Source organism: Lutra lutra, chromosome 15 (genome assembly GCF_902655055.1).
Source record: "Lutra lutra chromosome 15, mLutLut1.2, whole genome shotgun sequence".
Lineage (NCBI taxonomy): Eukaryota > Metazoa > Chordata > Mammalia > Carnivora > Mustelidae > Lutra > Lutra lutra.
The window spans coordinates 26348357-26363586 of record NC_062292.1 but is presented as its reverse complement, the minus strand read 5'-3'; the positions used below and the strand labels follow the sequence as shown (position 1 = coordinate 26363586).

The 15230-nt window shown below is 37.9% G+C and overlaps 1 protein-coding gene across 6 annotated transcripts in view; it reads right to left on the bottom strand.

Annotated features, from left to right (window-relative positions):
- The window catches only part of COP1 (COP1 E3 ubiquitin ligase), a 250858-nt gene that overhangs the window by 177633 nt on the left and 57995 nt on the right, over nucleotides 1-15230 (bottom strand). For all 6 annotated transcript variants that reach the window (XM_047704561.1, XM_047704560.1, XM_047704558.1 and 3 more), the window contains 2 exons: nucleotides 8334-8393; nucleotides 6656-6732 (listed from right to left, as the gene is read on the bottom strand). In XM_047704561.1, the coding sequence (XP_047560517.1) occupies nucleotides 6656-6732; nucleotides 8334-8393 (137 nt within the window). The remainder of the gene's footprint in view (nucleotides 1-6655; nucleotides 6733-8333; nucleotides 8394-15230) is intronic.

Here is a 15230-nt window from a genome sequence, read left to right as displayed (position 1 = left end):
TTTGTCAGAGAGAGAGAGAGCACACAAGCAGGCAGAGTGGCAGGCAGAGGCAGAGAGAGAAGCAGGCTCCCTGCTGAGCAAGGAGCCCGATGCGGGACTCGATCCCAGCACCCTGGGTCATGACCTAAGCCGAGGGCAGCGGCTTACCCGACTGAGCCACCCAGGCGTCCCTGTATATATTCTTAATAATAAATAATTCTAACATTGATAAAGTGACCCTTTGCTTTTCCTTCCTATTATGACTACATTTTGATTCAACTGGACCTTTGTCAATAGAAACACAAATTAAAGGTAAGTCTCAAAAACATCTGTTAAAAGTAATTAAATAAAAGCAAAAGTGTCTTCCATAAAGTTTTACCTCTTTTTTATTTATAAACCTCCCTCTTCTACACCACAGACAACCTTAACAATTCAGATTTTAAACTTATAAATATGTCTTTCAAAAAAATTAATTAAATTCATGATCAACTAAAGTTTCTTATGGGAAATGCCTGGGTGGTTCAGTCAGTTAAGCATCTGCCTTCAGCTCAGATCATGATCCCAGGGTCCGGGGATCTAGTCCCACACCAGGCTCCGCGCTCAGTGGGGACCCTGCTTCACTCTGCCTGCTACTCCTCCTGCTTGTGCGTGTGTGTGCTCTAACAAATAAATAAATAAAATCTTAAAAAAAAAAAAAGGGAATTCTCTTATGGGTAAGAAGATTTTAAGGATTGGAGAGTCTAAGTCAGAAAATTTTATTTACTGTATTTCCATTGTATTTATTTATTATTTTATCATAGGAAGGCAAAAGTTATTCTGCAAATTTAATTCCAGTAACTATCTGGATCACATTAAAGCATATCTACCTTAAGCATATCTACCTTAAGTTTAAACTAATACATTATCTCCAAATAAGTTATTTGAAGTTCTGAAAACACAGAGGTGAGAGACTGAAAATTGATGATTCTGAAATACTTGCTTAAAGACAAAGAATTTTAACACAATCATTTCTAAGATAGAAAACACATCAATAAGAAGCATTTAAAAATTTACAAGCAAATTACTGATCATGGTTTTAAAGAAGAATTAAAATCTAAATTTTAGATATTAGATTTTTTGGTCCAAGAATGTTTTAACCTAAAAATCATCAACTATCTTTATCAAGAAGAAATCTGAACAAAAATGTTTCATTTTAATACTTAAAGTTTGAGTTAAAGTTAAAAATTAATATCCTCTGTGCATATTAATAATATATTAATATCATATATTAATAATCCTCTGAAAGAGTATATTAAGATAGATATGCTGATAGCTGTACTACCAGATAAAAGGACCAATCCCATTTAGCAAAAAGTAAAAAAGACCTGCTTGCCTACTATTCTCTAACTCACTCATAATTTGACACATATAGTTACGTAACAGCAAAGTACAAATTACAGCTCACTATGAATTGTGGAGACTTCCTCCCTCATAATCTAAAGCAGAATGAAAAAGGCCCTGAAAACAGCAATCTTCAGCTTAAATTAATTCTGATAAGAGAAATCTGTAATGGATGAAGGTTTCAAAGTGTTAAAAAAAAAAAAATTCAACTGATTTTATGAAGGAAAAATCACACACCAACTCCCTCCCCCTCAACCACACTCCAATGAAGCCTGGCTGACAGCTTCTGTTCTGTTGTTTTTTAAAGATTGCATAAGTTTAATTATTAAGTATACTAAAGGTCATGCTTCAGTCAAAATCTAACAAACTAACAAAAATTAAATAAAATTCTTCTAATCAAAAACATATTTTAGGGTGCCTGGGTGGCTCAGTGGGTTAAAGCCTCTGCCTTTGCTCGGGTCATAATCCCGGGGTCCTGGGATTGAGCTCCACATCGGGCTCTCTACTCAGTGGGGAGCATGCTTCCCCTTCTCTCTCTGCCTGCCTCTCTGCCTACTTGTGATCTCTGTCCGTCAAATAAATAAATAAAATCTTAAAAAGTAAAAAAAAAAAAAAAAAAAAAAATTTAAGTCCTAATCTGTATAAATGCTCATATAAAAATAAAGGAGTATGGGGCGCCTGGGTGGCTCAGTGGGTTAAAGCCTCTGCCTTCAGCTCAGGTCATGATCCTAGGGTCCTGGGATTGAGCCCCGCATCGGGCTCTCTGCTCGGCAGGGAGCCCGCTTCCTCCTCTCTCTCTCTGCCTGCCTCGCTGCCTACCTGTGATCTCTATCTGTCAAATAAAAAAAAATAAAAATAAAAAAAAAATAAAGGAGTATAAGAAAAACTAAATAGTCACAGAATTACAGTACACTATGGGAAATATACAAAACTAGTACACACCAACAGAAGCAGGAACAAAATAAATACACTTTGTTTTAAGTGTTTAATTCTATCGCCTCCTTCCTTTCTCCCCTTCAGTCTTTAGGGAAATGGTGTATCAAAAAAGAACAAAGAAGAGTTTCCCCTTGGTTGGATTCTTGGGCAGTGGGGGGAGGGAAGGGTCACTTTGGGAAGGGAGAACTATGTAAGAGATGAATCCAGAAATTTCCAGGCAAAAGGAACAAGGTATAAGTAAAGGTATTTTAACATCCTGTTTCAGGAGTTAAATTTAATTCCAAAGCACAAAAAAAGATATGGAAGGCCATGCAAAAGAGCTGAATCTAAACCAACTTACATGCAGTGGAAAGCCACTGAAGGATTTTAAGCAGGAAAGAAACATGATCAGATTTCTTGTAATACACTGCAAAAGGATAGTTAAAAAGCCATTGCTAGGGCACCTGGGTGGCTCAGTGGGTTAAGCTGCTGCCTTCGGCTCAGGTCATGATTTCAGGTCTCTGGGATCGAGTCCTGCATCGGGCTCTCTGCTCAGCAGGGAGCCTGCTTCCCTCTCTCTCTCTCTGCCTGCCTCTCTGTCTACTTGTGATCTCTCTCTGTCAAATAAATAAATAAAATCTTTTAAAAAATTTTAAAAAAGCCATTGCTAGAGTCCATGTAATACGGAGGGTCTAAACAGCAGGAAGAGAATACATACTATATGAAAATTAGAGCTAATCATGGTATACAGAAGATAGAATCCTAGGGAGAGTAGAGTTAGAGAAAACAGTTACATGTCTTTTGTTTTTCTTCTCATTTCAATACATGATCTAATCATTAACTTAGAATCTACGTAAGGAATTCAATGACCAGACATATAAAAAGAGGTCCTCATTACAGAATAACTGAAATAACAAAAAGCAAAACTGTCTTACATTTAAATAATCAAGTTAATAATTATGGGGGAACAAAGTTACTATGACTGGAACTACATACTATTTCTTAAAAATAAAGAAAAATAGGGGCGCCTAGGTGGCTCAGTGGGTTAAAGCCTCTGCCTTCGGCTCAGGTCATGATCCCAGGGTCCTGGGATTGAGCCCCACATCCGGCTCTCTGCTCGGCGGGGAGCCTGCTTCCTCCTCTCTCTCTGCCTGCCTGTCTGCCTACTTGTGATCTGTCTGTCAAATAAATAAATATTAAAAGAAAAAAAAGAAAAAGAAAATATTGATAGTATAACATAATATGTTTAATTTCACATCTTAATCTTAAGGGTCATTTCCTAAGAGTCCTTTAGGGCTACATTGTTTTTCCCAAGTATCTCTCTCAAACCTTGATATTCAAATTACTTGTTCTACGAAAATATCAAAATACTCTTTAAGTCCTATGTTTGCCTGTTTTCATTTCTTCAACTATTAACTAAGTTAACTCAGCCAGAACCTTATCTGACAACAGCTTTGTATAGGATTTTAGCAGTTCTCTGACAAAGTTTTCATAGACTTTATGAAATCCTGAATCTTTTGTAAGATCTGCTTTTTTTTTTTAAAGAATTTATTTGACACAGAGGGAAAGAGGGAGAGAGCAGACAGAGCACCCACTGAGCAGGGAGCCCAATGAGAGACTCGATATCAAGACCCTGGGATTATGACCTGAGCCCAAGGCAGACCCTTAACCAATTGAGCCACCCAGATACCCCTGCTTATTTTATTTTATAATCAACCATTTCTCATCTCTTCCTTCAATAAAATCCTAATCTAAGACATGATCTCCTCTCTTCCAGACTGTATTTGCTTCCTAACTTTTACCACACTTCCAGCGGCAGAGGGTTGGGACAGAGTCTCTTCTCTATCCCCCACATGGGTACCCCAATAAACATTTTAAAATCTAAATCAGATCCTGCTCAAAACTTTCCCATGATTTTTCTTTTTTAAAGATTTACTTAGTTTTGGGGGAATGGGGCAGAAGGAGAGGGAGAAAGAGTCTTCAACCGACTCTGCCCTCAGGGCAGTCTGACTAGGGGCTCACTCTAATGACCCTGAGATTACAACCTGAGCAGAACCCAAGAGTGGGACACTCAACTGCCTATAGATCCTGGGGGCCCTGACTTTCTAATATTTACACTTCATTCATCTGTCAGCTTAAATATCAACTCCCAGAGAAGCCTGAGTATGCAAACTGACTGGAACTACATGCTATTTCCAGTCTTAATATGCCCTGATCTTTTTAGCAAACCCCTAATATGTTTAATTTTTCTTCCTAATGTACTACTTACGTACTTTATAGTACTACTACTACATCATATATATTTATTTGTTTAGTATCTCCCCAAGCCTCACACAGACACCTCCTAAACGGTAAGCTCCATTAAGGGCAGGGACTATGCCAGCTATATTCCAACAAATACAATAGTGCCGGGCGCCTGGGTGGCTCAGTGGGTTAAGCCGCTGCCTTCGGCTCAGGTCGTGATCTCAGGGTCCTGGGATCGAGTCCCGCATCGGGCTCTCTGCTCAGCAAGAAGCCTGCTTCCCTCTCTCTCTCTGCCTGCCTCTCTGTCTACTTGTGATCTCTCTCTGTCAAATAAATAAATAAAATCTTTAAAAAAAAAAAAAAAATACAATAGTGCCTAGCCCATATCAGAGTCATTCAATAAATAGAGCCAGTTAAATTAATATAATACTATATTATCACATGTTACTAAAACCCACCAGTGAGAGACTGAATAACAAACCTGGACAAACAGAAAGAAATGCTACCATTAAACAAGAGAGAGGACAATGGGAACTGTGAGTGAGTATTTTGTGAGATGACAATTTTTGCTTACCTGCATACACTCACATAGTATTCCACTGACAAAGATCCCATGTATTTCAGAAAGGGAGCATTAACTTAAAGGTAACAATATCCCACAGACTGAGTCATTCCCAAGTGTTTTAAAAAAAACAAAATAGGGGCGCCTGGGTGGCTCAGTGGGTTAAGCCGCTGCCTTCGGCTCAGGTCATGATCTCAGGGTCCTGGGATCGAGCCCCGAATCGGGCTCTCTGCTCAGCAGGGAGCCTGCTTCCTCCTCTCTCTCTGCCTGCCTCTCTGCCTACTTGTGATCTCTCTCTGTCAAATAAATAAATAAAATCTTTAAAAAAAAAAAAAAATATATATATATATATATAAAGGAAAAAAGTTGAATTACACGGCTAATATGACTCTAGAATCCACTAGAACTCACAAGGATTCTCCAAAAATGGTTAATGAGGAAAATATCAAACACCCAGGAACCTTCATTAACTAGAAGGTCCCCTGTGCACCTCTCTCCACAGACCAAACCAAGCTAGATCCACCACAGCCTTCCTAAACTAACACAGGTTTTGAAGGCTGCTGTAATCACTTGTAGTGGCACTGAACTGCCTAACAATTCACATCTTATTTTAAAACTAGTTGTTTGGGGCGCCTGGGTGGCTCAGTGGGTTAAGCTGCTGCCTTCGGCTCAGGTCATGATCTCAGGGTCCTGGGATCGAGTCCCGCATCGGGCTCTCTGCTCGGCGGGAAGCCTGCTTCCCTCTCTGTCTCTCTCTCTGCCTGCCTCTCTGTCTACTTGTGATCTCTCTCTGTCAAATAAATAAATAAAATCTTTAAAAAATAAATAAATAAAATAAAAAAAAATAAAAAAAATAAAACTAGTTGTTTGAAAAGAGTCCACTGAGCCATTATCTTAAATGGATTAACAAGATAAAGACATGTAAAACTGCCCTTACTTTGAACACTTCAAGCAGAAAGTTCAAATTCCAATTTTAGGTAGAATATATATTTCATGAACTAGAACTTCAGAGCTAGAAGAACCATGGACATTTACTGTACTTCACAAATACTTAATGAACAAGGCCAGTCATTACTGCTACTCTAAAACCCAGGGAAACAATCACAAGCAAGACAAATACAATCCCTGTTCTAACAGAGCATATAGAAGAGAACACAAATTAAGAGCACAGAGTAATGAAGAAAATACCCAAGTTTTTAGGGGAAAAGCCCAAGGATTTACTTCATCAAATTTCTCCCTAATATTACCTACCATTTTTCATCTTCTCAAATTATAGACTTTTAAGGTCATTTGCTTTTAACTCACAAGATATTTAAAACTACTATTATTTCAAGAAATTCACCAAACTTTTAATCCAACAGTGAATTCATAATATTACAATATTCTGCTGTTCATGGCATGAAAATTCAAAGCATTAAGGAAACAGATGGGCCATCTGAATCTCATTTCTAGATCATGACCAAAAGCAATTTCTCAGGGGTTTTGTATATTACATGGAAAAGTTCCCAAGGACTAGTACCATATGTGCATTTTGCAACATAAATCCTAAGTAATTACAAGTTTGAAGCTTTGTACCTGTGTGATGGAGAAGGAGCTTCAAATTGAGGTACTGTGCTATCCTCACTGACAGGAGAGTACAAGCCGCTCATTTCCTAAAAACACAATTATTTGAGTTATAGTGGACACTCCAAACAGAAAATATGTAAGTCAGATAAGTGAGATATATTACGTTCCCTTCCAATCCTAGATTTTTATCAGTCACATTTTTCTCAACATCCCTATTTCTCAAGGGTTCCTCTCCTCAGAGCACAAAAGCAAGATAATCTAAAAGTTGAAAGACAACTTTTTCTATGGTACACATTCTTAAAAAACTAGAAACTCTTTAACAAATATTGTTAATCACTAAGGAAGCCACCAAATGCAGAAAAAGACAAATGTAAATATTTCAAATGAGATGTACTATATTGTACAATAAGCTAATCATTAATCCAAGAGAGAACCCATTGATAAATATAACTATGAAAGTATGGTACGTGAAGCATTAGGTTCAGCTCTTTGAAGTCCAAACAGGGTATTTTGTTTACTTTAAAAACATCCTCTGAAAACATTAAGTAACAGTCATCCTGATTCAAATATTACCATTTTAAAATAATGACTTAGCGCTCTCTGCTCAGCAGGGAGCCTGCTTCCTCCTCTCTCTCTGCCTGCCTCTCTGCCTGCTTGTGATCTCTCTCTCTGTCAAATAAATAAATAAAATCTTTAAATAAAATAATGACTTAAAGTCTAACGCATTACCTCAGAGGGAGAAGTCTCTTAATCAACCATTATTGCATAAATTATGCACCTCCGAATCAAACCAACAACCTGTCCTTTTTTATGTGCTATTCTGATCAATGGGAAAGCAGAAATTTTAAAATCCCACTAAAGATACGTAATCAGGTAGAATTACGTCTGTTTAATCCAAGCTCAGTTCAGTAACACAGCCAACATGGGACATAAGCATAGTAGTAACAAGTTAAGAATGCCACATGGGATAATGAATTTCCACAAAATATTAAACTCGAGATCATTTTACATGTCTACATATCAGCAAAAGAAAGTTACAACATGTGAACAATCTAAAACACACACTAAATTTAAATGAAGCTCAGAAAATAATATCACAACATAATAGCCTATGAGCCTCCAAGAGATCTTCCTATTGATTTCGGTAAATTATATTATACTATAAATGCCTAGAGTATTCACGTGTTTTCATAACTCTTTGTAAATTAACCTTAGCACAGTAGATACATAAAAAATTATTTACTTAGTAAAAGTTAAAAAAAAAATTTACTTTTACTAAGTAAAAGTGAAATTATTTACTTTTACTTAGTAAAAGTAAAAAAAAATTCATTAAAATTACAATGTCTTTTACTACAAAAAGACATTGTAATTTTAATGATAATCGAGGGTTTTGTGGGAGTTAAGTTACTATGATACCATACCAAGAAAACTAAATGATTTTTTCAATCTACCCAAGAATAATTATGGCAATAAAGCAGTGAAAACAAATTTAGAATACATTTAATCATAAAGTGTTCAGAACGCTTTTTCTACAGAAATGCACTCTGAATTAAAATTTAAGTAACATCTGTTACATTTTATATAGTGGAAACAAATCCCATAAATTCAATGCAGTAATTTAAAGGGAAAGTGACAATTTCATGAAACTGAAAATTGCTAGAGATGTGAGAAATTCCTGATTTCTTACTTCCACTCTTTTAATATCCTCTTCCAAAACACTCAGCTCCTTCTGGATCTGTTCCAGTTGCTGCAGACAAAATAGAGAGGGGGGATAAAAAGCTTAAACCAAATCACACTGGCATCACCGTGATCATAAAATAACTTTACACTTGGAAAATAATTTCTAGAAAATTGGACAGTAACAACAGACTGCAGGGATGAAAAATTGCAGACAAAAAGAGCTGCAAGTTCTATGTTAAAAAATACTGAGAAACTTAATGACTTTATTCATTATTCAGATAAAAATGATCAACAAAATTGACAGTGTGACTTAAAAATAACAGGAAACATATAACGACTTTCCAATTACCTCATTTGGTTGCAATTAATGTCAGCACGTGAGCTATTAACTCCATTTTAAAATAAAAATTAGTTTCACAGAGGTTATAGCCAAAAGCAATCACAAGTTAGCATCTTAACATTTGTCTCTTAAGCATTTTTTAAGACATGTTTAAAGATAATGATTCATCTGGGGCGCCTGAGTGGCTCAGTCAGTTAAGCATCTGCCTTCCGCTCAGGTCATGATCCTAAGATCCCGGGTTCAAACTATACCCCCCATATCTGGCTCCCTACACAGCAGGGAGTCTGCTTCTCACCCTCCCTTTACCCCTCTCTGCTTTTGCACACACTCTCCTTCGAGCAAGCTTGCTCTCTCTGTCAAATAAATAAAATCTTAAAAAAATAAGATAATGCTTTGTCTTTGATATCTTATCTACGTGTATCATAACATTTTCCTATGACATTAAAATGCAAACATTTTAACTGCTGAATCATATTCAACAATCTATTTTTTTTATTTTTTTTTTAAAGATTTTATTTATTTGACAGAGAGAGATCACAAGCAGGCAGAGAGGCAGGCAGAGAGAGAGGAGGAAGCAGGCTCCCCGCTGAGCAGAGAGCCCGATGCAGGGCTCGATCCCAGGACTCTGAGATCATGACCCGAGCCGAAGGCAGCGGCTTAACCCACTGAGCCACCCAGGCGCCCCAACAATCTATTTTTTTTAAAGATTTTATTTATTTATTTGACAGACAGAGATCACAAATAGGCAGAGAGGCAGGCAGAGAGAGAGAGGGAAGCAGGCTCCCTGCTGAGCAAAGATCCCAATGTGGGGCTCGATCCCAGCACCCTGAGATCATGACCCAAGCTGAAGGCAGAGACTTAACCTACTGAGCTACCCAGGTGCCCCTCAACAATGTATTTAACCACTATCATCTTACTAGAGATTTAAGTTGTTGCCTGAGTAATTCTGGAACATAAGCCTGCATTTCAATTTTTATTAAAGGATTATTAAAAATGAAGTTATTCGGGGTGCCTGGGTGGCTCAGTGGATTAAAGTCTCTGCCTTCGGCCCAGGTAATGATCCCAGGATCCTGGGATCGAGCCCCACATGGGGCTCTCCGCTCAGCAGGAAGCCTGCTTCCTCCTCTTTCTCTGTCTGCCTTTCTGCCTACTTGTGATCTCTCTGTCAAATAAATAAATAAAATCTTTAAAAAAAAAAATAAAAATTTTTAAAAACTGAAGTTATTCAACCAAAAATAGAGTTAGGAAAGCTTCACTATGTGAAATGGCTTCCCAGAAACACTACAAAAATTTAAATTTCTATCACCAGTATCTATAAGTGGCTGTCTTAATCTAAACCAAATACATTGAACCAGTTTTTAAAGTGTAAAATAACAATTATGAATACTTGTGTAATATTTATCATAAGATGTGACATAAGTACTATTACACATTAGGAAAATGAAAAGCACAGAAAGGTTAGGTGAATTGACCAAGATCATACAACATCTAAGTGGCAGAAATGGTATTCAAATTATGGCAGTCCCCTTGCTCCAGAATTCCGGCTGTTACTCATTATGCTATAGTACTTCTTGAAAACAGTACCTCATTATTTAACTTTTCATTTCTTTCATGACTAGAAAGGGTAAACAGACTTTTAAGGTTTATTAACATTAGCACCCTCTCTTCTATGACAATCCATACATAATTGGTAATACAATTGGTAACTTCTTAATTCAAATATTTACCAGTGCTAAGCATTTTACTAAGCAGCGGGAAGAACAGGATTTAAAAAACTATAGTCCTAGGGGCATGTGTACCCCAATGTGCACCCCAATGTTATAGAAGGACTTATAGCAGCAATGTCCACTAGCCAAACTATGGAAAGAGCCCAGATGTCCATCAACAGATGAATGGATAAAGACCACACACACACACACACAATGAAATATTATGCAGCTTCAAAAAAAAATGCCAAAATCTTGCCATTTGAAACAATGTGGATAGAACTAGAGGGTAGTATGTTAAGCTAAATAAGTCAATCAGGGAAAGACAATTATCATATGATCTCATTGATATGAGGAATTTCAGGAACAAGACAGAGGATAACAGGGGAAGAGAGGGAAAAATGAAATAAGATGAAACCAGAGAGTGAGAGAAACCATAAGAAACTTTTTTTTTTTTTTTAAGATTTTATTTATTTATTTGACAGAGAGATCACAAGTAGGCAGAGAGGCAGGCAGAGAGAGAGGAGGAAGCAGGCTCCCTGCGGAGCAGAGAGCCCGATGCGGGGCTCGATCCCAGGACTCTGAGATCATGACCTGAGCCTAAGGCAGCGGCTTAACCCACTGAGCCACCCAGGCGCCCCAAGAAACTCTTTAATCCCAGGAAACTGAGGGTTGCTGGAGGGAAGGGGAGTGGGAGCAACAGGGTGGCTGGGTGATGGACATGGGGGAGGGTATGTGCTATAGCCTGTGCTGTGAATTGTGTAAGACTGATGAATCACAGACCTATACCTCTGAAACAAATAATACATTTTATGTTAATTTTAAAAAAGAAAGAAAGAAAAGAAAACTACAGACCTTGCCCTCATGGAACTCAGTCCAGGGAAGAGAACTAACAAGTAAGCCAACAACTGAAATATCATAGTAAATATTATGATGATGGTATGCGTACAGAATTTAAGGTAAGGCTGCTTCTAACCTAGATGGAAAACTAGGGAAGAGTAGAGAGGCAACTGGATAAGTGAAGTTAGATCTGAAAGTAAATGAAATGAAAGTAAATTAGCCTTGAAGGACTTAAAGAATTTTCCTAGGGAAAACCATGAGGAAAGAGAATAAACAGGATAAAAAAATACACTAAAGACATATAAGCTATGAGAAAGGAGAATAATAAACCTGAAGCTATGATAATTAAATCATCCCATGTCACCAGTACAGTCAGCAGAAATAAGAAATAAATAAATAAATAAATAAAAAGCAAGATGGTAGGGAGAACACCAATGTTTTAAGAGATGGGCAAAGAAAGAAAGAGCAGTTCTCCATTAACTATCAAGAAGTACAAAATGGTAGCCACAAAACCAAAAGACAACACAGCATACTATTATAGAAAACATGGACCAATGAGGGGAGAGTGTAAAAAAAGTAATTAGCATTGTCAAATGCTTTCAACTCTTACATCCAGCGTAATAAACTATTCTGCACCCTAAAATTTTTCACACCATATTCCCACTTTAACCAAACCTTGCTCTCCCTCAAAGACACAGTCTGTCTCGGAACTCTTTTAAATAAAAACTGATCAACTGATAAACTCTCACACCCCATGTCCATTTCCAAAAATTAGTCTTCCACTCCAAACCACTCTGATCTGGCTCAATCCAAGCAGTGAAATCACTCTACTGATCTTAGCCATCTACAAAACATCCCGGTCATTTCCTACCATCACTGATACCTCTTGTCTTTTGCCTTTTGGTTCATGCATATTTTCAACACCAGCGATCCTAATCTCTAACTCAGAAAAAGCATCCCGTGGTCACCAATTAACCTTTTTCATTAATTACCCTGAAATGCTCCATTCTTCAAAACCTTATTTAAACAAATGCTGAGAGTCTTTAATATGACCGTTTTAAAAAATACATTTAGGGGCGTCTGGGTGGCTCAGTGGGTTAGAGCCTCTGCCTTCGGCTCAGGTCATGATCTCAGGGTCCTGGGATCGAGCCCCGCATCGGGCTCTCTGCTCTGCGAGGAGCCTGCTTCCCCCTCTCTCTGCCTGCCTCTCTGCCTACTTGTTATCTCTCTCTGTCAAATAAATAAATAAAATCTTAAAAAAAAAAATACATTTAAAGGAAAGATAAAATCAACATTTATAATATCAACATCCAGAGATAGCCAATATCACTGGTGTGATACGTAATACATAATTAAGATCATATTAATAATTTCATTCCAGTTTTGAGCTTGAAACACCAGAGAAAAATTTCCAATATCACCTGAAACCCCAAAATAGTAAACTCTAATGCCCTATTCTCTAAGGATAATGCCCCACCCTCTTAGTACCCCAAAGCTTATGCTGGACAACACATCTACTATTATATATGGATGTTGCTTTACATGAGGTAAGCTTATTTTTTTGAAAACAATAATTTTATTGACAATCAAAAATCCAGGGAATATAAAAATAAAAATACTATAAAATCTAAAAAATAGGGGCGCCTGGGTGGCTCAGCGGGTTAGGTCGCTGCCTTCGGCTTGGGTCATGATCTCGGGGTCCTGGGATCAAGCCCCGCATCGGGCTCTCTGCTCAGCGGGGAGCCTGCTTCCTCCTCTCTCTCTGCCTGCCTCTCTGCCTGCTTGTGATCTCTCTCTGTCAAATAAATAAATAAATAATCTTTTAAAAAAAAAAATCTAAAAAATAAAGGATTAAACTAGTAAGATACAAATGCTGCCCTAAGATAGAGAACATAAGATGACGCAACGTACCTAGGTAAAAAATTCTGGAAAAGTATCAAGACAAAAAAAAATTGTTACAGTTTAGAGAAATGGAAATCACTTAGCACATACTAAATTTGAGGCATTTGTATTTAATGAGATTCTAAGGGTGTTTGGCTAAGTATTAGGGCACTATGATAACTGTGATTTATAATAAAAAATATATAATTGGTCTTCATTCAGCTCCTGTCCACAGCTCCTAAAACCCTTAATGTTAAGTTTCCGTCCACTTAATGACATGCCTGGGGGCTAAGGGCTCCTGCAGAACCCCAAATGAGGGCTGGTTGCCAAGGGAAGCAACAGTACAGGTTGGTGAACACGTAGAGATGCTGAGAGGGTGGCACACCTTGACAGTGTATGGAAGTTCTACATTCCTTCTCATATACCTTGCTCTGTGGATCTCTTCCATCTAGCTATTCCTGAGCTGTATATTCTTTCATAATGAAGTGGTATCCCAGCAAGTAACTGTTTTCCTGAGTTTGGTAAGCCATTCTAACAAATTATCAAACCCAAAGAGGAGGTCACAGGAACCTCCGATTTATAGTCAGTCCAAAGAACAGGTGACAAGGTGGACTTGCACTTAGCATCTGAAGTGGCATCAGCCTTGTAAGACTGAGCCATTAACCTGTAGACTCTGAGGCAAACACCAGGTAGAAAAGTATCAGAATTGAACTGAATTGGGGGATACTCACTTGGTGTCCACACAGAACTTAAGAATTACTTAGTGTAAAAATCACTCACACAGGGGTGCCTGGGTGGCTCAGAGAGTTGGGCCTCTGCCTTTGGCTCAGGTCATGGTCTCAGGGTCCTGGGATTGAGCCCCGCATTGGGCTCTATGCCCAGCGGGGAGCCTGCTTCCCCCCTCTCTCTGCCTGCCTCTCTGCCTACTTGTGATCTCTAACCATCAAATAAATAAATTAAATAAATACATTTTTAAAAAATCACTCACACATCTGGTGGCCAGAAGTGTAAGAGCAGAGTGATGAATATAACGGAAGCAAGTGTTTCAGGCATCAATGAAAGACATGATAGTACTAAAAAAGAGAAGAAAGACAAAGGCAAACAATTTAATGGAATTGGAAAGAAAAATTAATCTAAATTCACCCTTCAAACATGTTTCATAACTGGGAGCAGCAGCATCTAGAATAAAAGCATGAATCGGAGTCCAAAACTGTTTGGATATACGAAAAAAGTCTACAAAAATGAACTATCAGTATCTGAATGAATACTGATCATTACTTGGGAATAATAACCAAAACCATATCCTCATGAGTTTGGGGGTTACTAAAAATAGTAATAAATACATACAATGGAGAAATGCTTGAAGCTCAACCCTTAGCCTATATTAATAGCAAGGCCATTCTCAACACAGCATGACGTGCCAAAACCCAGAGAAAATTTTAAAAACATTTAAATTTAAAAGGTAAAGTTTCAGGGGCGCCTGAATAGCTCTGCCAATTGAGTATCCGACTCTCGATTTTGGCTCCAGTCATGGTCTCAGGGTCAGAGACTGAGCCCTGCATCATGCTGTATACTCGGCATGGAGCCTGCTTAAGGTTCTCTCTCCCTCACCCTTTGCCCCTTCCCCTGCTTGCATACAAACTCAATCTCTCTCTAAATTAAAAAGAAAAAGAAAAAAAAAAGTTTCAGAATCCCAGAAGGCTAAAATGTGAAAGAATTTGAAAATAAGAAGCCCCCTTCTATTGACATTTGTTTCGCTGCACACAGATGTCACTGGTACTTAGTGATCTGACTTGTGCTCATGATTTGAGAAAAATGTGCTAAAGTATTAAACTTAGTGTGTAAATTTTGTTTTTTAAAAGCTAATACAATTAGGGATGCCTGGGTGGCTCAGTCAGTTAAGCGTCTGCCTTCAGTTCAAGTCGTGATCCCAGGGTCCTGGGATTGGGCCCTGTGTTGGGGCTCCCTGTTCAGCGGGGCATCAGCTTCTTCCTCTCCCTCTGCCTCTCCCCCCACTTCTGCTCTCTCTCGAATGCATGCATTCTTTCCAATAAATAAATATTTTTTAAAATTTTTAAAATATAAGCCTATATAATTAGAATAGATTGTAGCTACCAAGACTATTTCAATCATCTGA